General features: G+C 54.4%; 13 protein-coding genes across 13 annotated transcripts; 7 read left to right on the top strand and 6 right to left on the bottom strand.

The window, feature by feature from the left end:
* Positions 1–43: 43 nt before the first annotated feature.
* G647_07847 (uncharacterized protein) lies at positions 44–394 on the top strand (the record flags this gene model as incomplete). Its single annotated transcript, XM_008732159.1, has 1 exon — positions 44–394. One exon carries the CDS (start codon positions 44–46, stop codon positions 392–394), a length of 351 nt encoding a protein of 116 aa, XP_008730381.1.
* A 1178-nt stretch (positions 395–1572) lies between these two features.
* Positions 1573–3082, bottom strand: G647_07846 (uncharacterized protein; the record flags this gene model as incomplete). The annotated part of the gene is made up of 2 exons (XM_008732158.1): positions 1573–2497; positions 2547–3082. The coding sequence occupies 2 exons, from the start codon at positions 3080–3082 to the stop codon at positions 1573–1575; spliced, it is 1461 nt and encodes a 486-aa protein (XP_008730380.1).
* A 2139-nt stretch (positions 3083–5221) lies between these two features.
* On the top strand, positions 5222–6889 carry G647_07845 (uncharacterized protein; the record flags this gene model as incomplete). The annotated part of the gene is made up of 1 exon (XM_008732157.1): positions 5222–6889. The coding sequence occupies one exon, from the start codon at positions 5222–5224 to the stop codon at positions 6887–6889; it is 1668 nt and encodes a 555-aa protein (XP_008730379.1).
* A 305-nt stretch (positions 6890–7194) lies between these two features.
* G647_07844 (uncharacterized protein) lies at positions 7195–7455 on the top strand (the record flags this gene model as incomplete). The annotated part of the gene is made up of 1 exon (XM_008732156.1): positions 7195–7455. One exon carries the CDS (start codon positions 7195–7197, stop codon positions 7453–7455), a length of 261 nt encoding a protein of 86 aa, XP_008730378.1.
* Positions 7456–8133: 678 nt separating this feature from the next.
* Positions 8134–9885, bottom strand: G647_07843 (uncharacterized protein; the record flags this gene model as incomplete). The annotated part of the gene is made up of 1 exon (XM_008732155.1): positions 8134–9885. The coding sequence occupies one exon, from the start codon at positions 9883–9885 to the stop codon at positions 8134–8136; it is 1752 nt and encodes a 583-aa protein (XP_008730377.1).
* Positions 9886–10707: 822 nt separating this feature from the next.
* On the bottom strand, positions 10708–11850 carry G647_07842 (uncharacterized protein; the record flags this gene model as incomplete). Its single annotated transcript, XM_008732154.1, has 3 exons — positions 10708–11030; positions 11092–11539; positions 11587–11850. The coding sequence occupies 3 exons, from the start codon at positions 11848–11850 to the stop codon at positions 10708–10710; spliced, it is 1035 nt and encodes a 344-aa protein (XP_008730376.1).
* A 554-nt stretch (positions 11851–12404) lies between these two features.
* Positions 12405–13414, top strand: G647_07841 (uncharacterized protein; the record flags this gene model as incomplete). The annotated part of the gene is made up of 3 exons (XM_008732153.1): positions 12405–12626; positions 12683–13280; positions 13338–13414. 3 exons carry the CDS (start codon positions 12405–12407, stop codon positions 13412–13414), a joined length of 897 nt encoding a protein of 298 aa, XP_008730375.1.
* Positions 13415–13937: 523 nt separating this feature from the next.
* On the top strand, positions 13938–15731 carry G647_07840 (uncharacterized protein; the record flags this gene model as incomplete). The annotated part of the gene is made up of 1 exon (XM_008732152.1): positions 13938–15731. One exon carries the CDS (start codon positions 13938–13940, stop codon positions 15729–15731), a length of 1794 nt encoding a protein of 597 aa, XP_008730374.1.
* A 509-nt stretch (positions 15732–16240) lies between these two features.
* G647_07839 (40S ribosomal protein S29) lies at positions 16241–16745 on the bottom strand (the record flags this gene model as incomplete). The annotated part of the gene is made up of 3 exons (XM_008732151.1): positions 16241–16249; positions 16327–16426; positions 16684–16745. 3 exons carry the CDS (start codon positions 16743–16745, stop codon positions 16241–16243), a joined length of 171 nt encoding a protein of 56 aa, XP_008730373.1.
* Positions 16746–18751: 2006 nt separating this feature from the next.
* On the top strand, positions 18752–19817 carry G647_07838 (uncharacterized protein; the record flags this gene model as incomplete). The annotated part of the gene is made up of 4 exons (XM_008732150.1): positions 18752–18822; positions 18893–19024; positions 19091–19338; positions 19411–19817. The coding sequence occupies 4 exons, from the start codon at positions 18752–18754 to the stop codon at positions 19815–19817; spliced, it is 858 nt and encodes a 285-aa protein (XP_008730372.1).
* A 571-nt stretch (positions 19818–20388) lies between these two features.
* On the bottom strand, positions 20389–21333 carry G647_07837 (uncharacterized protein; the record flags this gene model as incomplete). The annotated part of the gene is made up of 1 exon (XM_008732149.1): positions 20389–21333. The coding sequence occupies one exon, from the start codon at positions 21331–21333 to the stop codon at positions 20389–20391; it is 945 nt and encodes a 314-aa protein (XP_008730371.1).
* A 788-nt stretch (positions 21334–22121) lies between these two features.
* On the top strand, positions 22122–22736 carry G647_07836 (uncharacterized protein; the record flags this gene model as incomplete). Its single annotated transcript, XM_008732148.1, has 1 exon — positions 22122–22736. One exon carries the CDS (start codon positions 22122–22124, stop codon positions 22734–22736), a length of 615 nt encoding a protein of 204 aa, XP_008730370.1.
* Positions 22737–22939: 203 nt separating this feature from the next.
* On the bottom strand, positions 22940–25022 carry G647_07835 (uncharacterized protein; the record flags this gene model as incomplete). The annotated part of the gene is made up of 3 exons (XM_008732147.1): positions 22940–23113; positions 23186–24626; positions 24685–25022. 3 exons carry the CDS (start codon positions 25020–25022, stop codon positions 22940–22942), a joined length of 1953 nt encoding a protein of 650 aa, XP_008730369.1.
* Between the last annotated feature and the right edge of the window lie 372 nt (positions 25023–25394).

Below are 25394 nucleotides of genomic sequence, written 5' to 3'. Positions count from 1 at the left end.
CGCCATCTGGCACGAGCCCGAGTACCAGCCTGAGCACAACCCGATGAGCGTGTACCCATTCAAGGGTCTACGCGAGGCAGGAGCCTTGTTGACCACTGGCAGCGACTGGGTCTTTGCCCCCGAAACGCCCAACATCTTCCCTGGCTTGCAAGCGCTATTACAAGGCCGCAAAGGCTGGGAGTTGGACAAGGAGGACGTGATTCGGATCGTGACCATCGACGGTGCGATTGCCACCAACCGCGAGAAGATGGAGGGCAGCATCACCGCGGCGAAGCTGGCCAACTTCATCATCCTAGATCGGGACCTGGTCAAGGCCGAGGATATCAGTACCACCGTTGTGTTGAAGACCTTCTTTGAGGTCGGGAGGTCTATGACTATGCCAGCGACGAGCTGAAGCACTTCCAGGGCCGACCAGGCTAAGTGAGAAGCCATGCTTGGGAGTGGAGAGCTGTGCACACGTAGACCTTGAACCAGACGAAGTAGAGTGTTTTGAGTCGAATCCACCGTTTTCCTCGCCGTATGTCGACGAGTAGATAACGGCAGGACTCGTTCGGAGATGACCCTTTGAAAGATGGAGCGCACTGGGTGAGAGAGTTCGCAGTAGCAGGATTTGGGGGGTTGTACTCATAGTTCCGGCCAAGCGCCAAGTGGTGAGCGGGAATGACGTAACGCCATATGCCAAGACCATCGGCCGATCTTCGGGGTTAGTGCCCAATGCCAGCAAGTACGGCGCGTATCGCGTACGACGGGGTACGACGAGTAATGAGCGAGGCAGGCCCGACTGAAGTGGCTAACTGAAAGATCCCGACACACTACGAGTACGGAGTAGAACAGGCAGGATGGGAGACTGAGACCCCCGAGAGCCTTGGCATCCGATCAACCGTTCCCCCTTGAGCCGCACTCCGTTGAGCGATAGAGAATCACAGGGTGCCTCAAGTAGTTGCCGGTATCCATTTGGTGTTCAAAGTTCATGCGCTCTGCTAGCTGGGCCTTGCTGGCCAGTCTAATTGCCTGCGCCTGGACAAACTGACTTCCGCCGCCTGAAACAGCCCTGCGGAGCCGCAATTCGCTGCAAATGAATCGAGGTTGCCTTATCTATGCGAGACTCGCACCCGGCACACCGGTATCCATCTCCATGAGCCAACCAGGTCCAACGCACGATCTATCCGATACCCCACCGATATCCATTGGCGCTGGATGGACTGCATCCTATTCGCTCGCTGCAATTGTCAACGTTCCGCTACCAAGGCGGACCAACAGTTATTCCTCTGCTATGGTCCTTGATTGCCAGTCCGGAAAGCTTGTTTTGTCCACGTCGGGTCTGCAAGGTCCAGTTTGCACCAGTGATTTGGGACTTCTGGCAGTTTCATTAAAGCCTACGAATGTTGCTACATGTTAGTTTTAGTCAACTACCTGGGTTACCGCATCGCGGTCCAAGCAGTCGACGTGCTAGTCAGTACTCCCTCCTCAACGCCGGCAGACTTGTCCCACCGAGACGGAAATCGTGGGCCAGACAATCATCGGCCGATCCATGTCGGCCGAAGACAACCATTCGGCAGCTCATGCTATTGGTTATCCCATCGTGGTTTCCCACCCTTTCTCGATCATCATCACATCCATCCAGTACACATTGGCCTGGCCCATATCCATCCGGTCCCACGTGTGTTTGACAATTTCCATCATTTGTCGGATTGGCTTCGCAGGCAGGACATGTGCAAAGGTGGATAGCCGGCCAATCACAAACTTCCTGGCCTCCAGAACCTCGATTGCAGTCGCAAGAGCGGAGGCATCATCTGGCGCGCTGTTGTGGTGTTCACTAGGTGGAGAGACTTCTTCTGATGCTTCCGGCCTGAGCTCGCTGGCGGCGGCAACGAGCAGGAAGGGCTGGACGCATCGAGTCCGAGACTCTATTGGTATCGTCCGAAGCAGCCCGGTTATCTCGAGAGCCATCCTGCTAAGGTTCCGAGACTGATCCGAAATGCAAGGGCTGCGTCCCAAGCGCGTCTCGCGCCCTTGCGAGATATCCGGGAACACGCGATACAGTTGAAGCAGGCCCGCGAGGCGATAAGCCTCGGCAATCGTGAGCAGATGTCTCACTGGGGTCTGTGCGTCTCCTGGGTTCACGATCGTGGCTTCGGTGGGCAATTTCAGATTCAAGAGTCGGTACGCCAGGATGACTGCCGTATTGAATGCCTTCTGGCCAGTATCCAGGTCCGCCACCGATGTGAAAAACGGCGGGTTCCTCATCCGTAGTCGCTCACGTCTCACCAGACGTCCAATTTCGAACACAATGGATTGGGCTTCTCTCGCCACGCCAGTCCAGGGATGTGGAAAACTCGGTTGCCCAATGTCGCTGTAATCCTGCTCGCTTCGCATCGTCTGCAGGGACAACGACTGCGATGGCGGCATGGCAATGTCACTGACGTAGGACATCAGCATCTCCCAATAGATCATGGCTTCGTGGAAGAACTGTAGGTTGCGGCCATTTGCTATGCTCCTGGATTTTGGGGATTCCGCCTGCATGTATGGCGTCCACGATGGTGCACGCCTTTTCGAACTCTTTGCGACCAAGGTCGTTGGGTTGATGCCAGCTGGCAGACAGACCGAGCATGATCAAGACCAAGAAAGTGCCCGTGTCAACTTTGGAAAGTCTCATGTCGGCCTCCACGCAAGCGGCGGCCTTTTCGCGCATCCGAAACCCAGTAGAGCGTAGAGTCGGGCAGACGTCCGTCAGGAAAGCGGCAGCCATGCTTTGAACCGTATACGTGACCGCGACAGAGGATCTCCAGAGCCTGGAAATAGAAGTGCGGAAGGGGTTCAGAGGACTGTCGTAGCAGGAAAAGAGGCCCGCCACTTCCTTAAAATAGTATTCCACCAACATGGAGCCAAGGTCATTGAGCGGTCTTCCCGGCGAGGGTAAATCGTCCTCTTGCCGCGGCTTGGAGGATGCGAGGCAGAGCTGCTCAGCCTTGGTCCCCCGGTCGGACGTGGGACACGGTCTCCGGAGCTGCGAGGGCGGCGAAGCGTGTCGGCTGATGGACTCGATCAAACGTTGGCGAGGGCAGCTTGTCCGTCGATACATCGTTGGCGTGGGAGATCTGGCGGGATTTGGGTGATAGGTCGTCCACCTCGAGAAGACCCATGGTGCTCCACTGGAAGTCAAGAGTGCCCTCGTCCACAAAGGCTCGGTCAGGCAAGCCGTCGAGGAAACTGACTTGGAATATATCAATTGGGAAGGCATTGACGTCCGACAGGCGTGGTTGCGATTGCAGCAAACTGTCATGACGGCCATCCGCCCGGCTCACCTGTGTTTTGTCATCAACAATTTCGCATGGTTCTACCGAATTGGTCTTCTTTGCCAGGGGGAGATCCAGATTGGCTTTGGCGTGTTCATATCCCGGGCAGGGTTCGTCCCTCTTACTACAACGGAGGCACTGTGGCTTCGTTTCATCACACTTCAGCTATAGCCATGAGGGTCAGTGAACGCTGAGGCAAAAGAACATACTGGGGATAGAAGGGTCTGACCTTCTTTTGCTTGCAGCGTGCACACCCATCCCGGGATCTCTTAACACCTCCTCGCATCTTTGATGATGAACTTCTGATGAGCACAATACGGTAGCTTTGGCACTGCAGCAAATGTCACAGACGTTGACGGTGAGTGAAGATTTAAAGATGGGGTTCATTGAAAGAGGAATAGGCGGCAAATGAGAACAGGCACGCCTCAGAACCCAGATGAAGATAGACGGGGTCTCGCCTCTCTGTCGACTTCCTCTTTCTGACGGTAAGGCGAGTCAGATAACCCGTGGCCGCACTAGAGACAGGCGGCGCATCCCCTCCGCTCTTCAAACTGAGATAAGACTGTACAGACATACAGTGTCCCCACTACCCTCTAGTCTCCCACATGCCCGAATGTAATGTGACGACTTGGCTTGGAAACGGCTGTCCCGTGACCAAACACGGAAGCTGGTCCGGCGCTGACCCAGAAGGTACGCAGCCTCGTTGTAATGGGGCCATTGGGATAGATATAGAATATAGAGGTACAATCATCATTGAGCCTCGTCGACTACATGTAGTCTCTACATGGACTCGAAAGGCTTAAGGAGTCGGCGGGAGCATGTGTGGGAGAGACCCGTTAAGTAACCGCTTACGCCAAGATGCCCATCCGTCCTCAGCCCGTCTTCGATGATTGACCTCATGGTGAGTGGAAATGTCGCGGCTATAAAAGCGACGTGGTCGGGGGTGAGTCCTAAAGGAGCCGCGAACAGTTTTGTAGGTACTTTAGCCGCTAAGCGCCAAGCCGTCGCCGCGTTTTCATTCACTTCGAGTTCATTTCAAGTTCACTTCAAGGTCACCTCGCTCCCAAACTGCCCAATGTTGGATATGATGCTTGCTGTACCATCTTGTCACCTCTTCGAAGACATATTTTGAGGTTGAGAAGGTGACTATATTTTCAAGGACAATGATGGCTCTGACTTCAAAGGCCAGGTAGGCCATATTGCGAGCTCGTTGCCACCGAGGCCACAATCAACAAATAGAAATGTCCGTCGCCAAGGGAGGTATCGCATCGAGCAACGCAATTCATTATATCGCACCGGAATAACCGAATGCATCGCCCCTTCAGCGTACAAGACCAGGCGCCCGAGGTGAAGACGATATCGGCTACTCTACGGCATCGCGTCAGGTAACGCCCATTCGAATAGTCAAGAATATTCGATATTCGACATATGGCAGAAAAGCCGCCAAGAGCACCCACAGCGATATGTGACCAGGCCAAGAGGCTGGAAGGATGCAGATGAGTTCCCCTGTCGAGACTGACATATTTGCAAACTCGACGAATGCGGTTTTCGCCGCAATGGAGTGCGTGCACCACAAGGACAGCATATCTACAGGTAGGACTACGAACTTGAGGTATCTGACAAACATCCCTGCAACCATGTGTAGGGCTTCTGCAACCATCCCAGCTCGTCGAGTCTGCGGTCTCCTTTTTATGCCTGTGTCAGGATTAGCGCAGCCGAAGCGACCCTTAACGTGGGGATTTCTAGATCATGGACGCAACCAAATCAATGGCGCCCTCTGACACGGCCGTTTCTGTCCGCCATAAATACGATCAGAGCCAACAACGGGTGAATTGTACCTTCACGCAGAAAAGCCAGCCAGATTCTCAGAATAGAAATCCGCTCAAGTCTTGAGGAATATTGGATCAGGATCTCTGAGAAGCGCCATGCATTCTACAAACGGAGCATCCGGCGAGAGATTGACCTGTAGCACGTCTGGAGCTGATGGGTTCGTACAGGGCAACATTCCAGACCACGAGGGACCCTTAGGTCTGCATGACATCGGTACACTACAAAGAACGCTTGCCCCAGTCACAACGGCGGACCTCTTCAAGCCTGATTGCTATTCGAAAAGGCCAAAGTCTGGGCTTGATATCAGTCGGTTCCTCAGTCGGGAAGGCAGTGTGAGACAACCCTCGTCTCTGAAAGCCAGTGCCTCTGGATTCGGTAAAGGCATGATCAGCCTTGGCACCGGCCGGCCATCACCAGAAACATATCCCTTCGAGAGCATGCAATTTGTCTATTCTTTACCCAACTCGATCTTGCGGCCTGGTCTGGCTACCAATGGCAACGGCTCCCGTCAGACGTATAGTCCAACATCCGTAAACAAGCGAGATCCATCAGCCTCGATAGACCTGGCAATCGCCTTGTCGTACGGCTACTCTCTGGGCTCTGAACAACTCATACAATATCTTACCACTCATGTCTCTTACCTTCATTCTCCGCCTTACTCGGATTGGGAGATATGTCTCACAGGCGGGAACACGATGGCGCTAGAGACGACGTTTCGCAACTTTGCCGATCCTGGCGACTTCGTCCTGGTGGAAGAATACACGTACTCGGGCACGATAGAAGCGGCGGGACCTCTCGGGCTGACTCTGGTACATGTGGCCATGGATTCAGACGGGATCAATCCTAAGTCGCTCGACGAAATCCTGTCAACATGGGAGCAGCTTCATCCTGGCACCCGAAGACCCAAACTCCTCTATATCATTCCCACCGGACACAATCCTACTGGCATAACGCAGCCTCGGCGTCGGCGGCAAGACGTTCTAGAAGTCGCAGAAAGACATGATATTCTGATCGTTGAGGACGATCCTTACCATTACCTTCAGTTCCCACAACCTGGTGGCGAGTCGGACTATCTCTCTATCCCGTCATATTTATCACTCTCCCGAACCGGACGTGTGATTCGGCTTGACAGCACGTCTAAGATTCTTGCGCCGGGGTTGAGATTGGGCTGGCTTACAGCCCCAAAGGCCATTGTCGAGACATTCCAAGCGGCGCATGATCTCGGCTTCGTCCAATCAAGCGGGGTCAGTCAGCTGGTCATGTCCAAGCTGGTATCGGAGACATGGGGACATGATGGATTTCTGCGATGGCTGAAAGGCCTGGCGGGTTATTACCGCGCAAAATCCACGGTAATGCTTCAAGCTCTGGAACGAGAGCTGGGGACCGGAATCCTGGGAGATGTATGCTCCTGGAACGAGATCAGTGCCGGAATGTTCATTTGGCTCAAGATCGATTGTACCAGATTACCAGAGATGTCGCAGACGGCGACCCATGCTGAAGCAAGGCAGCGAGCCTTATTGGAGATTGAGGACCGCATTCATACGGAAGCGATAAACCAAGGCGTACTCCCTTGCAAGGGTAGCTATTTCCGAGCGTCAGCACCGTCCTGCGGTGGTACTTCAAGCAATGGAGCACAGTCGTCAGCGTCGGTCTTCCTGCGCCTGACCTTTGCATCTTCTGCGGAGGAAGAACTAGTCACAGCAGTTGGACGTCTTGGGACTGCACTCCGCAAGATATTCAACGCAGAATCCTTGGTCGTCTAGACGCAAATGGTGTAAAGATGTCACGAGCGTACGTGCATTGAAGGCTCACCTAGTCAGGCTACGACATTAACCACTACGTGGTAAAATGAAGTGACCTTCCATCAAGCCATCCAAGCTGTTCGTCTAAATGTCGACCCAAATCCACCGTAAATTTCATCGACCCTGAACCCACAAAGATGTCGCCGGAGAACCCACAAAAATGTCGTTGGATATATCGGAAAAAGGGGCGGTCTGAAGTCCAAAATGGCGAGACCGCCGTCGTAGAGCATATCGAAACCCTCAAAAGACTTTTGACGAACCATCAAATGCAACGAGTCGCAGTAAGTGGCAGCATTGGCACCGCTCTCTTCGTCAGCATCGGATATAGACAGACCCCTCGAGCACGGTGTGGGCAGATTGCTCCGCGGATTTTCTCTCTTTATATGCCTACCTGCACTCGTGGTCTCCTCAACAACTACATGGTAGAAATAGCTGTTTTCAGGCCTCCTCTCCGGGTCCCAAGTGGATGCACGAAGCTTTCGGGTTCAACGTTGGCTGGGACTTCTTCCTCCACGAGGCGGTCTTGAGCCCTCGGAAGATTTCGGGGTTCAACCTCGTTCTGACGTATTGGTAAAATGACATCCCCCACGGTAGCTATTTGGCCTTTGATGTGTCCGTTCTTGATTGTAAGTAAACGAACGCTTGTCCCGGAGTGGCGTTCTCGCGACCGTGCTGATGTTTGTGCCTCATGTCCTCTTTGTCTTTGGAAAGGTATTTAAGAAGACGGAAGTTCGTGAGCCCACGTAAGGGAAATCTGGCGTGGCAAGGGCTCGTGGTCGATGCTTACGAGTCGAGTTTTGGTGGAGGACATATTGGAGTTTTTGGGTGGTACCGAGGACGAAGGTGCGAAAGGTGGGAAGGAAGGGGCGAGGAGTCAACCGGAGGGGCGAAGATGGAGTGGAATTGAGCGAGAGCGAGAATATTGTGCCTGCTATCTAGTAGGGGGCATGTTTATTGCAGCACTCTCTGCTGGATGACTTTTCAACCGTGCGGATAGGTAGGAATAGTTGCAGGTACATACTCCGTACATCTCAGCAAACAAGGGATTCTCCATGTCTGACACTAAGACATGCTACGGATTGTCATTTACGCGAAAAAAGCTTTACTGGTCTGTAGGATTGGCGGAACCGATCAATGGACCACACCATGTAGACGTACCAACCTGTACACTCGGTGCTCATGCTGAAGAACAGGGCCGTCAAGACTCAAGCCTTCCCATTAACTTGCGCCGCAGTCTTCTTCTCCTCTAGGAGCAGATCCAGCAACGGGCCCTCCAGCACATCCTCACGATCCAGCATGATCTCCACCATCCTCAGGCCCTTGCCGTTGGTGAATTCTTCCGCCGCAAACACGGTCTGCAGATCTCCCCAAGTCTTGACACGGGCCGTGAAAACGCCGGCATCGGCGCCTAAGAACTTGGGCGCTTCAAGGTATTTCCAACGAGCCACGTCGTTATACTTTTGATACAGGCCGTGAATGGCCCGTTCGATCGTGTAGCCGTCGTTGTTGAGCAAGAAGACGATCACGTCGAGATCTTCGCGGATGATGGTGCCGAGCTCTTGCACGGTCATTTGGAAGCTGCCGTCGCCGATGAAGAGGATTGTGCGGGCTTGGGAAAGGCCATGGTATGCGGACGAGGCGACGAGCTCTCGTTGCGCGAGCGCTGCACCCTGGGCGGCGGGGAGCATGTATCCGATTGAGAGCCAAGTCACTGCGGCGAAGGCGCGCGAGTGGCTCGCGAGCTGGAGCTCCTGGATGCCGTAGCTTGCTGTGCCGGTCTCGCCCATGACGATGTCGCCTGGTCGGAGAAAGCCAGAGAATGCACGCCACAGTTTGGCTTGGGTGAGGGTCTCGTCGCTGGGTAGCGATGCCAAGGAGATGGTGGTGTCTTCAGAATCGAAGGCAGAATGGGTGGAGGAGGGCGTGTGGCCCAAGATACTCAGCTCCTTCCGGAGTCGAGACACAGCAGACTTGACGTGGATGTCGCGATATGTTTGCTCGCCTACCTGTATCTCATTGTCGGTAAAGCTGATTGTCACTGCTTTGGGAGGAATGGCGGATGATTGCGCCGAGTTGGTCGTGGTAAAGTGAGGGCCGAAGCAGAGGACGAGATCGCAGCTATCCACAAACGTCTTAGCCTTGGGATCATAGCTGCCTCGGTAGATTCCATGGACGTTTGAAGCCGTCTCGTCCACAAGGCCTTTGGAGAAATTGGTGACGAAGGTGGGCCATTTGGTGGTTTGGACGATGCTTTGGACGTCGTCGGTGATGCGAAGGGCCCTCGTTTCGCCATCTACCAGAATCATGGGTTGTTGGGCGGATTTGATCTTCTCCAATACTACTGACAGTGCCAGATCCTGCGAGGGTGTGGTGGCTTCGGTTGAAGTCATGTCAAGTGATAGAGGCTCCGACGTTAACCGGCCAGCATCGACAGGCGCGTCAACCAAGTCCACTGGCACCTGAATATAGACGGGCCTGCTGTGGAGGATGCATTGCTTTAAAACCGTGTCAATCTGCTCTGGGGCCGATTGCGCTTCCCATAGACCCGCCTGTGCCACTGTAACGTGGGCGTGCATCTGGCCAAAGCGGGCGAACTCGCCATCGCCAAAAGTGTGGTGGACCCTGAGCCGAGCGTCTTGTGTTGGTCTTGGAGGAGTCCCAACTATATGCACCACTGGTGCCCGCTCACAGTATGCACCGGCGATGGCGTTGATGGCTGAGAGCTCGCCGACTCCGAACGTCGTTATGAGGGCTCCGACACCATTGATCCGTGAGTAGCCATCCGCTGCATATCCCGCATTTAGTTCGTTGGCGTTGCCGACCCAATGTATTCCTGCGGGCTCGACATGGTCCAAGAGTTTCAAGTTGAAGTCGCCCGGGACTCCGTGGATCGATCGCACTCCGAGCTGGTGGAGGCGTGTGAGCAAGTATTCTGCAAGCTTGACGGTGTTAGGCATGATGTTGTCGGGATTGTCTATGCACAGTCAGGGTCTCGTCAGAAGAGGGAGAAGTGCTAGTCCTGGGTATTTATTGTGTTTCATGATGGATTCGGGCTTTGTGTCAAGCCAAAGGGCGGAGTGGCATATGCTCGGTTAAGGCGACTGCAAGTGATTGCTTCCTGTTTGTCAGAACGGGTATTATCGGCAGTGGAACAAGTGTACACGTGACTTCCCACGTGATACAGGAAACTTTCCCTATTGAGTCACAAGTTGGAGGTTCTTTCCACTCGTGTCATTCAATATAGTCGTCATTTGAAAGTCTCCCACTTTTGCCTGCATTGGGTTTAAAGACCTTACATGCTCTTCTATCTGACTCTGACGACGCATCTTCTCATACACAGCATGTGTTGGCCACACGGAGCTTAGCAGCGACTAGACCCTCTGCTTCAGTCGACAGCGCGCCTCGGAGTGATCTTGAACATGTGCATAACTCGCTACCAACTGAACGATGCAGTCGATGTTCCTATCCCTCCTCCGACTCCACAGGTTGGCACGCTGGCCTCAAGCTCTTGACACACTGGACAACAGGTGGATTAGTCAATTACGAGTCCTTCCACGAGCATCTGTGCCGACTTACGACTGTCTGCAATATTGAACCTGCTGCTGTTCGTTTTGCCGCCAATCGAAGTCGGCCAGGCTTTCCGCCCCAAAGACTGCTCCAGACGACGATGCGCCTTCAGTTTGTCGAGAAAGGCCAGATCGTGAACAGTTGGAGGACTTATGGTTGTGGACGCACAACGTCAGACCGAACGGCATTGAATAGCTGCCTATTGGGCAAACTCACATTGCATCGGATTCTTTGACTTTGGCATACAACTTCTCCAGTGATGACACGCATTGAGCAATGTCGGATTTGGCTGAGCCGAGGGTAAGTGATGAGGCTGAGCTAGGAGATGCAATGAAAAGTGTGCAATGCACAGTGCATGTCTCCGCCGTCTTTGGATGAATCGTCATCAGGAGCTGAGCATTGTGACCAGGGAGAGCAACAAACTCGGCCAAGATCGAGGGTTTAACGTGCTTTGACTTTCCTGCCAATCCCAATCTCGCCTGAACATCGCCATCGTTGCGAGCAAGGGTTGGAAATTTGAAGGCATCCGCACATTCTGTTGATTCCGGATCAGCCTTATCGGCCACGCAAACACGTCGACACCAAATCTTGCGTACCTGCCACTTTCCAGTTAAATGCTCCATTGACTTCCCAGCTCTCCATCCAACCTTTGCTGGATTTACTGATGTCGAGAACAGGATTTCCTTTGGATTCGGATGATAAATCCACAGTCACAATGCCATTATCATCGATTTCGGTCTTCACCTCAAACAACGAATTTTGGTCTTTCCGAAACCCCTCGGCGTTCTCAAACTTCGGCGCTTGGATGAGTTTACCGCTGAGGTTATATGTCCAGCCGTGATACTTGCATCCCAGGTTCGGTCTGCAACCGGCTTTGTTTGACGAGATGACGGGATAGGCACGATGCCTGCAGACATTGTGAAAGCAGCGCAGGACGTGATCCTTCCCCAGAACGAGGATCAGAGGGAAGCCCGCTGCGTGCTCGATGACACGGTAAGAGCCTGCTGTTTGGAACATGCTGGCGTGTGCAACCGCTAGAGGCATCTATCGCCATGTTAGTCTCTGCCACGGAATCGGCACGTCGTCGGTACAGTTGAAAATATGGCCCGTTTCTCCTCTTCAAGGACGTCGGGTGATGTCCACCGGCCATCTGGAAGGTCTGAAAGCTTTCCAACTTGCCCATTTTCTCTCTTCTCCAGGTCATATAGTGTGCCCCGAGGAATTTGGCTCTGGAGCGGTGCTGGCCTTCTAGATGCCCATGCTCTGAAAGTTGCAATGCTGGCCACGAGTGTGCCGGCCGCCAGGAGAGTTGGTATGATCAAGTTGGGGAGCTGGACAGTCCCTGAACTCGACATGCTTTATACCGAGACAGGAGACGGTCTTGAAAAGATATCGTCAGAACCCCCCAAGAATGGCTGTCAATAGGTACCTGGTCACTCAATATGCCCTGGTCCTCATATATCTGGCAGTCAACGACTGTTTGAGCAGCCAGCAGCTGCTTTTTGAGAATGATCGTAACAGGTTATCATCTTGACAAGCCACGTCGGCTTGCGCCTCGTGTAGCAATGACGATAATGGCAAGCACTAGGACCAACCCAGCCATATCTTGGAGGCCGGACTTCACCGGCTTTCCCTTCGTGTGAGTTGGAGTTGGCGGCATGACAAAAGCTTCTGGTATTCCCGGCACGGTATTGGTTAGGCGCGGCTGTATTCGCCAATACGGTAGAATTTGTTTGGGTCACTGGGAGGCCAGCACCAGTTGTGGATCACGTCGTGTTTATTCCACTTGTAGAAAAAGTATCCATCTGGGATTCTGAGGCAGATACCCATCACTTCCACTATTAAGCACCTCCCCCCTTGCCCTCCACGGCAGAATGGAGAGACATGCGGGTCGAAATCCTGCCGAACGATGGCCATTCCAACGACGCTGCCGGCCAGTTGGTATTGTAGCCCAGGGTTGCACCAGCTGGAACGGCGGGCTGTGTTTTTGCGCTCCTGGTATTTCCTCGGCACCATCAACAAATTCCAGATTGGCGAGAGCGCTCGCTTCGAGATCGCCCAGATCGAGCTAACCGCTGTGACCACGGCGGATGGCACCGCCAAGGCCGTCAAGGTGTTTGATGAATCAAGAGTATGCCGTGAATGTCGAAGGCATCACAGCACTTGCTAAGTTGATGCAAATGGCAGGGCGAAGAAGTGCGAAGCCACCAAACTCGCACGGGTCTAGTGTTCACGACGATTTCATCCGACGCACCGTCGTTCGACGAGTTCTTCCCGGGTCTCCAGGACCTGCTGGACTCGTACGACTTTACGCGTCTGCCGCACCGACGGCCCCTGACATACGATGGCAACTTCAACTGGAAGACCATGATGGACGGGTTCCAGGAATGTCTGCACTGCCAGTTCACGCACCCGGGCCTGTCAAAGCTGTATCCGCCGACGTTCTATCGCGTTGTGAACCATCACAACTGGTCGCGTCATTTCTCTAACCCCGATCGCGATGACGATGGACTGTTCTTGTACTTCTTCCCGATCAGTACCTTGAATTTGTATAACGGCGGGATGTCCACGTTCCGGGCGTGTCCGTCTGCGAAACCGGGCGTGTCGCGCATGGAGTTCGACTATTATAACTTGCAGTCTGGCGAGGAGTTTGAAGAGTACTATAAATTCGTGCGCCAGGTCGCGAACGAGGATTTCGACCTGTGTGAGCGCGCGCAGGCGAATCTCGAGAAGGGCGTATACACGGAAGGATGCCTCAACCCGGACAAGGAGACCGGGGTTGTCTGTAAGTTCTGGATGGGGTCTGCTCATGAGAAGGGGAACTGACTAACATGCCCTCGAGTCTATCAGGATCGAGTCTTCGAGATGGTCATGGCTCAGCATACGAGGGAGAAGGAACAGCGGAGCCAATATACTTAGGAACGTGACAGCTATGGGCGGACTGCAGAACGGCCGTATGTCTCGAGGTGTCCTGTAAGTACTGAGCATGGGTGCCGGGTGGCGACCTGTGTTGGCCCAAAGGAACTGTTTAGTTCATCCGTCAACTTTCTTGTAGCGTTCTTTGGGAGCACAGACACTTCTGGTTCTGCCTGTCTGGTGGTTGACTCGGCGGTTGCCATCTGCAGCAAAGGAAGTAGTCTCGTCTGTGTATGCGAGAACCTATGTAGCCTGCTACCCCATGAACAACACAGCATTAGAGATATACTCCCGTACCAAACGCCAGAAGCATACAGTCAGTCGCCGGCTTCTCCACGTCTTGGCAGGGCCGAGTGGAGAAGTTGAGCAGCCAGTGAAGCCTCAGCAGCCTTTCGCGGAAAATGAGTCAGGGCTCACGACGACTAACACATATCCCACACTGTCGCTCTGAGTTCGCTGTCAACCAACATTGAAAGAAGCTCCTCTAGACACTGCGCACGGCTTGTTGCCAGACTGTCTACCGGTCATGGCCGACTCGAACTCGAACCCGGCCGGTGGTGGGACTTCGCTCAACCCGAAAGCCGCGGCGTTTTCCATGCCTGCGCCTGGTGAAACTGTTCTCTCAAACGGGACCCCTCAAGCCGCGGAAAGTGCAGTGGCCAACGGGAATGAAGAAGCGAAAGGATCGAAGAAGACCAAGCCACGGCCGGACGCTGCCCCTCGGTCTACTACAGAGCAAAACATTGCTGAAGCGGGGGCTGGGGTCAAACTGTCGGGTGCTGCGTTGAAGAGGCAGAAGGCTGCCGAAAAAGCAGCGAGGAGGGCGGAGAAAGTTGCTGCCAAGGGGGAGCAAGCCGTGGAAGAGAACCAAGCGCAAGCGCAGGCACAGGCACAGGCACAGGCTCAATCAGGGACCGCGACTTCAGGCTCGAAGGGGGAGACACAAAGACGGCCGTCGACATCCAAGAGGGAGAGCGAGACAGGCTCACACCACAAGAGGACACCATCGGGCAAGGGCCTACCGATCCGAGGAGGACCACAGCAACAGCAGCAGCAGCAGCAGCAGCAGCAACCACCCCAGTCTGCAGCCGTCGAGAGGGAGAAACGAGCCGAAGTCAAGCGCGTCCCCATCTTTGCACACCTCTACCCAAAGGAAAAGAAAGCCACACTCTCGGGGGCGGGTCGAGAAATCCACCCGGCCGTGGTATCGCTGGGCCTTCAACTCCGCGACCATGTCATCTGCGGAGGCAACGCACGCTGTGTAGCCACGCTCCTCGCCTTCAAAAAGGTTATCCAGACGTACACGACGCCGCCTGGCGTGGCGCTGTCTCGCCACCTGTTGACCCACCTGAACCACCAAATCGCGTACCTCCGCAACGCCCGCCCGCTCAGCATGTCCCAGGGGAATAGCATCCGCTGGCTCAAGAACCTGATATCCACCCAGCCCGTTGACACCACGGACAGTGAAGCAAAGTCCACCATTTGCCAGGCCGTGGACCTCTTCATCCGCGAACGCATCACCCTCGCCGACGAGGTCATCGCGCGGGAAGCGAGTGGGCGGATCGAAGACCGAGACGTCATCCTCACGTACGCAAAGAGCAGCATCGTCGAGAAGACACTCCTCACCGCCCACCACCAGGGCAAGCAGTTCAAGGTCATTGTGGTTGATTCGAGACCCATGTTCGAGGGCCGCAATCTCGCGCGCAGCCTGGTCCGCGCCGGTCTCAAAGTGCAGTATACCCTGCTTTCGGGCCTCTCGGACGTGCTATCGTATCACCCGCAGGGTGACGCGGTGACCAAATGCTTTCTCGGCGCCTCTGCCATGCTCGGGAACGGGACTCTACTCTCCCGAGCGGGCTCGGCCATGGTGGCCATGATGGCGAAGGAGTGCAGCAGCAAGAACAATGCGCGTGTCGTGCCTGTGGTCGTCCTGTGCGAGACGGTCAAGTTCACGGCAAAGGCCGCGCTGGACAGTATCATCCTGAACGAGGTGGGCGATGCGGACGCGTTGGTCGAGGTCGAAGAGTTGAATATACTGTCTTCGACGAAACCAGCGACCACTCCTGCAGAAGCCGCCAAAGGCGGCAAGAAGCAGCAGGGCGGCCAGAAGGACAAAGACGATGAGGATGCGGAGGACAAGAACTCGTCAAGAGGGCTGGAAGGGTGGAAAGATCAACCGAACCTCTTGCTCCTGAATCTCATGTACGACGTCACGCCGGCCGAGTTCTTGGATCTGGTGGTTTGTGAGCTGGGCAGTCTGCCGCCACGAGCGGTGCCTGTGGTCAACGGCGTGCATGGGGATGATCAGGCTCTGGCCTGATATAATGACGGTGTTCATGCTTCCGGGGGGGTTCCCGTTCACTATCAGGGAGATGAAAGACTTGTACTTTTACTTATTCAAGTTTGCTAGAATCCCAGTACCTAGGTAGTCACTGTGGCGGTAGCAGTTACGACTTGTAACAGGGCAAGGACATCACGAGTCGAGACGAGGCGAGCAGAATGGAGTGCTTTGAAGAAATGTTCTCAATCCCCAGACTCACGTTGCGTGAATCCCCCGTCTAGCGTACCATGCTTTTTGCAAATACTGCAGAACAGCAACGTTCGTGATTGCATTGGAAAGTCGGTCTGCCATCCCTCGACATGCTTGAAGCTTTCCGCCCCGCCCCGCCACGCCTATCGAGCACTGCAATGACAACAGAATGCTCATTCGAACACCGTCTTGCGGCTCCATTGGTTTCTCTACCGCGCGAAACTCTAAATCTCCCTCCATCACCCAAGATCACCACGTTGAGTTTCAATCCAGTCGCGTTTCGTCCATAAGGCACAAATTTATCGGTGCTGCAGATAACATGTCAGCCAGCGTCCGTCTTGTGCGCATTTTCTCCGCTTGAAATGCGCGGTATTCGTTCTCGTACCTTGATGAAGCCGATATCCTGGCTCTTCTCTCGGAAGCACTGACGGCAGATGTTCAGGCCGTACTTGCGGATGAGACCGGCCGTGTGGGTGCAGACTCGGCTATAGGACCACAGTGTTAGTAAGATCATGTTCCCTCTGGCTGGCCATTTAGAAACGGTTGTTCTCGATGGCGTGTGAGTGAGCCCGTCCTAAATTGATGCAGCCTCTTCGCTTTGACTGCCTAGCGCCGCAAACTTCCTCGGTTCAATCCTTCGCTGCTCAAGCGTGAATTCCAACTCTTTCCGAACATAGGCACTGCATCGGTGCGATCGGGCGACATCTTCGAACTCGGACAGGTGGCGGGGATGCAGACGTACCATGATCGAGAACCCTTGCCGTAGGTTCGGGGCCGCGAGTACCAGACGCTCTCGTGAGACATGATGGAGGGTGTGCGAGCGACGACAAGAGAGGACGGTTCTGATTTTTCGACTGCCGCTATGATTTGATGTTAGAAACCAGGTCGTCCGAGTACTTTGGGAGCGCAGGAAAGGTGGATGTCTTGTGCGAGCCGACTCTCACGACGAGTTTCTGTAGGGTAGACTCACATTTGGGACTGCGCAAGAACTGGACGTCGAGTGCTAATCGTCACGTTGAAATCGTGCCTGCGACGACAGTCAAGGTGAAAGTTCTCGGCGCGATTTCGAATGTGGGATCCACAGTGCCAAGGATAAGGAGCACCACGTGACTGTTAGGGTAAAGCAGACGGCCAGTTGAGCAGCATGGACTTCCGGTTCCAGCCTGGCGTGCTTGGTCACTGTTTCCCCTCACCTCCAGACTCAGTCCCATGGGCGACCTCGCGAGGTATTGCGAGGCTACGATTCTCTACGGTATCTGATCACCCCTCTCATTCCTTGCTCGGATGGATGTTGACTCCTTGTTCGCACGAGTGACACGAGGCGTCCCGGATAGAGCAGTCTGTGACACCTTGTGTGGCCGCATGAACGTCTGCACTTGGCATTGTCCAAAAACTCGGCGTGAGATCATCATTTCTGTAGCCCGCCATCTTACTACCTTACTACTACCTTACTACTACCTCTCACCTTGTTGACATCGAGTAGTTGTATGGCCAAGATCCAAAGTCAGTCTCATGGCGCGCTCTCGACACGAGACAGGACAAGTGGGCACATTAGCGACATTAAGCAGTCCACTATTCGAACAGAAAGCCGCTGCCATTAATTACCCCAGTGCTGAACGTACGGAGTGACCACGATTATCTTATTTCAGTGTCTGCCAATCCATTCGGGAGTACAATTGCAGCGCGCGTACCCACTAAGGATATATCGAACGGACTTATACGCGCGGCGTCCAGATCCTCCAGTTTTCGTACCTACGCAACGTTGGAATAAACCTCGACAGGCACCGTCAAACTGACCGACCCATCCATCCCACAATTTGGTTTCTCACTGAGCCATGCACTCGATGCGACAGACTCCGAGCGAATCCCAAATCGTTCTGTGGTCGTGGAACCCAGACTTGTACTATAATCATGTCTGTGTTTCCCTCCACGTCCGCGTCAAGGGTTGTGGCTACGAAGACGTCTCACAAAGGCACACCCTCAGAAAGTTAATCGGCGTCGTGCGACTCCCGAGAGTGCTCATTGCTTCGGCGGGCCTGCAGTCAAAGCAGTGGATATCATAACGCCTCTCTCCCCCTCTCATGCCCCCGTTGCTTGTGTTCCAGCTGCTCTCTCACAAACTACGGTTGGATAGCGTAGCCACAATGCCGTAATCATCTGACCATCCATTGTCCACATATCGCGGCAGATTCCAAATTCAGCGAGACTGCTGCATAACGAACGCGTCGGTAAGTCGCCGAGGGTGCTCTTGACGTATCCTCGAGAGATTGACGTATCGTTTTCAACGCGGTACAGTAATAGATCTGTTGCATATACCTGTCGTCTGCCGCTCATCCCCGTAGCCATATAATAATGTCCGAGGCACCACTAGGTGGTAAGAACCTTATATCGAGAAACAGCCTCAAGGTCGATTATCGATATGGACGCCTGGTCAAACTTGATCCATACCATATCGACAGATAGAACGAACGTTAAGGTTACCAGATTCGACGATGTGGAGCCCTACGCACTCTCACAGTCGAGCCTAACAGTGAGGGACCTCTATCTTAGTCATATTATGGATATGCGTCTCACGCTGTGGTCTCGGAGAGTCAGGTACAGTATAGTATGTCCATGATAGTATACTGGCAGTCTGGTCTGATTGGGCGGGGGAGCAGCTTAGTATTTCTGTTCATCATATCATGCTTAGAGTATATATCTGAGCTGCGTTCGCTGATATGGAAACCAGGCGTATATTAGTACATATACGAGATTTGGTCGCGAGAAGAACCGTCCTCAATTTCCAAAGCTGTAGAACTATCAAAACAAGGATGGGCAGCAATCCCGCCGCCGAATCAGGCGACAACTACATCTTGTCTCGAAATTTCCTGTCATCTGCTCGGTATGTCCAGCTCCAGAGCGCCCTGCTGCTGCTGCTGCTGCCTCGAACTCACCGTAATGGTTTGAAAAAGACTTACAGCGCAACACTCCCTTTTCGTCCTGAAGAACGGGTTCTTGCTGCACCCAGAGATCGCCAAGCATATTCAGCATACGAGTACTCGTACCGGATCATTGGAAATCGCGGACATAGCAGCAGGGAACAGGTGGGTGCGCGAGCCAAGGACCAAAGGAGCACCCTTGCAGCAACGTCACTGAAATAACAGCAACAGGATCGTGGGCCTGACGTTGGCCCATGAGCATCCGCGGGCCAAGGTCGTCGCCCTTGACGTCTCCACAGAGCAGTACCCTCCGGTCTGGACACGTCCCGAAAACATCGACTTCGGCATATGGAACTTCTTCGACCCCCTCCCCGAGGAGTTTGTGGGAAGATTCGATGTTGTCCACGTTCGGGCGATTTGCGCCCCTCTGATGGCTGGGGGGAGAGAGGCGGTCATTAAGAAGCTGGTCCAGATGCTCAGTAAGGGGTTTTGGCGCCCCATGCCTTTGTGATCTACCCCGTTCGTCGGAGGGACTGACTTGGCTACTGTAGAACCCGGTGGCTACATCCAATGGTATGAAACCGTCTCCCAATGCTTCGCCGAGTTGGATCAGTCGCTCGATCCTTTGCCACTCAGCGCGGACTATTTCAGATTATTCGACAAATACGTCGGGTTGTTCAGCTCTATCCGGCAGTTTGACCGTCTCGCGACCGAGCTGGAGAGCGAAGGGTTGGTCGAGGTCGAAAGAACGGACTCTCCAATCATGCCGTATCTCCTTGAGCAGGAGACCGACTTTGTCCTATGGTCCTGCGATGAAGTGTTGGAGACCTTGCGTCGGAGGGGTGGCATTCTGGATATGAAAGAGCTGGAAGTGGCTCAAGATCAGTTAACTGCCGAAGTGGCACGCGGGAAATGCTTGACTTACACTATGGCGACCTTTATTGGGCGCAAGACCTAACGCGGAGTGGACGGCATTAACGTGGAATGGATGGTGGTTAACGTGGAGTATAGGGTGGTGGCTTGAGACTTGGTACTTTGTTAATATAGAAATTTCCTCAAACATTTGATCACAGATATCAAGTCCCTCAGCTGGTTGCTGATTAACATACATTTGGAACGCTCTTCTCAAACATAGTCAATACTGCTCATTGCACAGGTCGTCCGAGTTTTTGCCTGTTCCATGTTTCAGTCAGTACGGCCTTGCAAATTCTTATCGACTTGATGACACGCCATGGTGTTTAGTCCATCTCCTTTATGTGTCCAGGGACAGTGACGGCGACAAGACTACTACCTCGCTCGCTAGGCGACATCCCGATGGGTGCATTGCATCTTTCGCTGCCTCCTATGAATACGCAAGGTAAAGTTGTATCCATCAGCAGCGGATTCACCATCGAAGACGATAGCATGTAGGCAACGACGTTAGTCAGCGGATGAGCAACATCGAGACCATCCAGACAAACATGGAGCATCGAAAATTCTGCCGATACATTGATCCGCCTACATTACCATACCAAAGTGTGCCATACGTATCATAATTCAGTCAAGTACGCCCTCCAATCATGCTCGTCCTTGAAATCCAACATGCGCCGAATCTTCCTGTTGCTGATAGGCGCCTCGCGCTCCTCGAAACCCCTCGTCTGCAATATATGTGGATACAAGCCGCGTAGAAACTCGGCCGTATCCTGGCTCTCGTTCGTGATAGCGGTGTTCACCGCGTTAAACACCTGGAACCCCAAGCCCGAAACCATCAGCCCACGTTGACACATGGCTCCCAGGTCCCGCGCGTCCGTGTACGACCAGCCGTGCTGGAACCATTTCTCCGGCTCGCGCACATAGCCGCGGAACATGTCGCCGGCGGTGTATTCGTGCGGCTCGAACACGCGGCCGATCCGGAGGCAGTAGATGTCGACGCCGAAGCGGGCGGCGTAGCTGCGTGCAACCCTCTCGCCGCAGAGCTTGGACAGCGCGTAGGGGTCCGTCGGGTTGGTGTCGGCGTCCTCGGTGACGGGGAAGCTGGCGTACTCGAGGTCGCCCTGGCCGAAGGAGACGCCGTACACCGTCACGCTGCTGGCCAGGATGACCTTTTTGATGCCGAGCTTGCAGGCGGCTTCGACGACGTTGTGCGTGCCCAGCACGTTGATGCGGAAGGTCTCGCCGTCGCTGACGACCATGGGCTTGTTGATGCCGGCGAAGTGGATGACCGCGTCGACTGCGCGGGGTGGCTCCGCTGGGAACGGCTCGCCGAGGGTCATGTGCGTGTTGAGGGCGCTGAAGACTTGGCCGCTGTCCGTGAGGTCGCATTTGATCGTATGGACGTTCTGGAGGGCTGAAAAGGCCGGGTCCCCCGACGTGGTGGACGAGAGGTCCACTAGGTCGAGGTTGATGACTTGGTGACCGTGGTTGACGAGGGTTTGAATCACATGCCGGCCGACTTTGCCGGAGCCGCCTGTGAATGCGACTCGAAGGCCGGGCATGGTTCACTTAGGGATGGATGGGAAAGAGGGGGAGACGGAGACGGAGACGGAGTCAACGAGGCGAGGGTCCACGTGTGTCGGGGAAATGAATGGGATAGAAAGGGAGAGAGAGCACGGAGTAGGGTCAGCCAACAGTTACGTACTACCTCCCGATGAACAGAAGAAGGGTCATGCAAGGCTCTATCATGCAGACATGATGCACGGCTGAAGGTCTGCGATCTGTGGAGATCGCGGGGTAGTGCGAAGTCGGTGCGAGATGCGCGGTACCTTGTGAAGAAGAGCTCTTTTCCATAAGTAGTTCGCACACTGCGAATAGCCAGACAATTTCCGCGGGTCAGGAATTGACTGAATGATGTTGTTTCGATAAGGACTTGCACGGTGTTTAGTGCTAGGAGTGCGAAGGGTGCGGGCGCCCAATGTTAGAGATTGCAGGGCATTGCTTCGGTCTGCCTCTCTGTCACAGTGGCACGATGAGAGTGCTCGATCCCCAAAGTGCAAGGAGAATGATCTGGGAGCCACTTCGAGAAAGAATTAATTCATTAGGTCCTCCGTACTCCATGCCAGCACGACAAGGGAAAAGAGCGAGGAGTCCGCTTATCCCGCATTGCTTCACCGTATATTTACATCTCCGCCTTCCACGTCAGCCATCACTTATTAATTAATCTACACAGTTTACCCATTGCCCCACGCTTGTTCACCACTGTTCAATCTTCAGCTTGACGCGCCCTCGTTCTCGCTGACTACCAAATAGGACTCTCCGCTGTCGCATCCACATTCGCATTCGCACCATGTCGCGCGACTCCTCCGCCACACACATCCACATGCGCTCCTCGCGGCTCGCGGACGTGTTTGAAGAATTCTGCCGGCCCCCCTCCTCCACGGTCTTCGCACCCGCCGGCTCAACCACAGCCCAAGCCCAACAGTCCAGCAGCGGCGCGAACGCCAACGCCAACATTAACAGCAACGGCAGTCGAGGCACGCTCGCGGATGGCAGCGGCATGACCGCTGTGCCGGGCCACTACCTCCCGTTCGAAGAGATCGCGCTCCCCCTGCATTTGATGCCGATCAACCCCGAGGACGAGGATGATGTCGTGCCAGACATGCACGCCGCGTTTGGGATCAATCGCGCGTTGAACCAGACTTCAGCAGCCCCGGGGGTGATGGTGGCCGGTGCGGCGTCCGCGGTCGCGGGCGGGGTTGGCGGGAGCGGTGGGGCGATGGGCAGTGGTGAGCCGACCGGCGAGGCAAGCCACGCGGGAGTCATGCGGGAGCCGATCTGGAGGGATCTGGGCTTGGATCGCTTGATGGCGGATGTGCCGCGGAACCAGAACACCGCTGTTGAGCACGGAGAGATGGGGAGGAGGAGGGAGGGGCGACGAACAGGATTGCTCCTCCTGCGGTGATGAGACGGGAACCGTGAAACGAAAGGCACGAACGAAATGACCAAATGATGAGATGAAGGAAATCGCGCGCCTGACCCGGCGAACTGAAGACGAAGTTATTATGACATGTTTCATTATCTTTACAGCGTGATCGCTACCCAAGACGTGCTTGGGAATTACCAGCCAACGGTACTAGCGAGGAGACTGCCTGTCGGGGCTTGTGACTATATCCTTACGACATCGACTCGAGCGCGCTCGAAAACGTCATGGGTGACGGTCCGGGCTGCCTTCTCCTCCTCGGACAAGACACGCGGACGCAGTGAGATTTGGGAATATGTGCCGGCGGCCTTGCGTTTGGACAGCTGGCCCGGGTTGATCACCATCACGCTGTCGACGACCTGCAACACCATGTCAGCAATCGCCGCAGAAGAGCAATCGGAGTTCAGGCGGATCCAGGCCTCCAAACATACCTTGATGGACGGCGTCAACATACTCGGCAAGATCAGCACATCGGGCTTGACTTGCATCCATTCACCAAGCTTATAAAAGCCGAGATCCAGGCATGCACCTGTGGCTTTCACGATGCCGTTGCTGGACAACTTGCCTCTCGACATCGGTGGGTAAAGGGGGAAGAAATGCCGCTGGTCGATCAGGTAGCCTGGCAATCTCGTCAATAGGTCAGGCGCCGGACCATGTGACAGCTGCTCGCGACTGAGCTCGTATAGAATGTCTTGGGAGGAGACGGCGAATACGACCTCGTTCAGCGAGATGAACGACGGATTGGGAAGCATGGTGACTTGTTTGGGGAGAGCAAGGTCCTTCTTTACAAGTCGTGCTTGTGGCCAGCTGACGTGTTTATTCAAGGCGTCGCGAACGCTAGGGATCATGATGATTGTGACGCTCGGTACAGCTGAGCAGAGCCGTTGGAGAGGTGCGGATATCCATCTCTGGAACAATGCCGCCAACGAGGCTTCGTGGTCCAGGCCCTGCGCATCACCCATCTCAAAATCTCCAGAGGCAACCATTGGATGCTCGATGTCAAGGAACGGGCCATTCAGTATCAAAGCATCGGCTATTGATTCCTCAGCCTTGTCGCACAGCGCCTGGAAAGGCTCGAAGTCCAGGTTGTCTTCGGCGGTAAACGGACCGGAGGCGACAATGATGTTGAGAGGCAACGATGTCGAATCCTCCGAAACCTCCAGTCTCTCATTGATCGTCTCGATGTTGTTCGGCAAGGAAGCGGGCATAGGAAGCTTTGGTATTGAGAGCACTTCCTTGACGGAGAAGTAGAGGCCAGAAGCATTCGTGCCTCGCAACGCAACGATTTGGCCCGGGAAGAATTGGTAGGATGGTAGCGCATCAACTTTCAGCGGCACGCGGAGTCCTGCCCCCATTCGTCTCGACATCTCCAGCACTAGTGATGCTGCATTCAGTTTGCCTTCAGCAGTGTCGCATGCGATCCGGCCTACTGCAACAATCTCGCTGGTACTTTGCGCGGCAGCATTGCCGAAAGAAGAGTCTTCCAGGTTGTAAGCCTTTTGAATGATAGCCAGGAAATTGTCGATGCGCTCATCAAGCATTTCCGATGCCTCCGAAAGGTGCATCGCCATCGGCCTGTATTCGAACTTTTTGTAGTCGGTCCCCGAGACCAGTTTCACGCGTGCTTGCGAGAAAGGCGCAATTGGTGCTTCAGCCGCCGAGAGGTGCTCGTTGAGTGTCTCAATGGTCTGACCTGGATTCTGTCGCTCGGAGAAGGGTATTCCCGCCAGTCCATCTGTCTTCCCAGTTTTGCTTGGAGTCTTCTTCATGTCAGGCCGACTGACCTTCCGGGGCATTGGAGTGTCGAAATCCGATTTTCGCTTGATGCTGCCATTTCGTCGTGGGTGTGCATTGGGCGTGAGTTCATCGAGCCTGTCTCTGTCAGCATTATTTTCGACGACGCCACGAAAGGAGCATGACTGCCACATACATGCCGAAGACGTCCGCTTTCCCATTAGTCCGAGGAGTAGCGTGCACGTTACTTTTCCTTTCTTGCTTGACTGCGGATTTGGGTCCCGATTGTTGTGCCCGTTCTCCTCGCTCGACCGAGTCTTGCACGTCTTTCGCGAACATGCGCGCGGTCTCGAGATCCAACTTCGTCTCCTCGCTGCCCATCTTCAAACAGTAGACCTCCCATTTTATAAACAACTCGTCTGCGGTTAGGGAGTGGACGCGGAGTACTGATTGCAGGACGTCCAGGATGTCTGGAGCGAGTCCATTGCCTGCAGGATCGAAGCGTGCATTGAGGTTTTCTTTCATTTCGGTCATGTTGGCTGATACGTTGCGCTGTTGATGGAGAGTCGGGATGAGGACTGATTGTGGTTCATCATAGACTGCTTTGACGAAATGTGAAGTCGACGCGACTTTCCGACGCGTTAATTGCCAAGATAGGGCGTTACAGGCTAGCCGCTTCAAGTCTGGCGTGTTTACATGTGGGGAGAGATCTCATGTGGGGGCCACAATGGTACGAATGATCACGTCACGGCAGGTATGGCTTCACAGCCTCCACTGGGCTCATCGCTCACGCTTGTAATCTTCAAGACCACGGGCCTGCGTGCGGATATTTTCCATCTGGGTTTTGCAAATCTTCTGCAGGAGGACTGTGGCAATTAGCAGCGAGGAAGTCACTTGCCAGCTCTA

Source organism: Cladophialophora carrionii, assembly GCF_000365165.1.
Source record: "Cladophialophora carrionii CBS 160.54 unplaced genomic scaffold supercont1.6, whole genome shotgun sequence".
Classification (NCBI taxonomy): Eukaryota; Fungi; Ascomycota; class Eurotiomycetes; order Chaetothyriales; family Herpotrichiellaceae; genus Cladophialophora; species Cladophialophora carrionii.
Note: the sequence above shows the minus strand (reverse complement) of the source record. Positions and strands in the feature narration are given on the sequence as shown.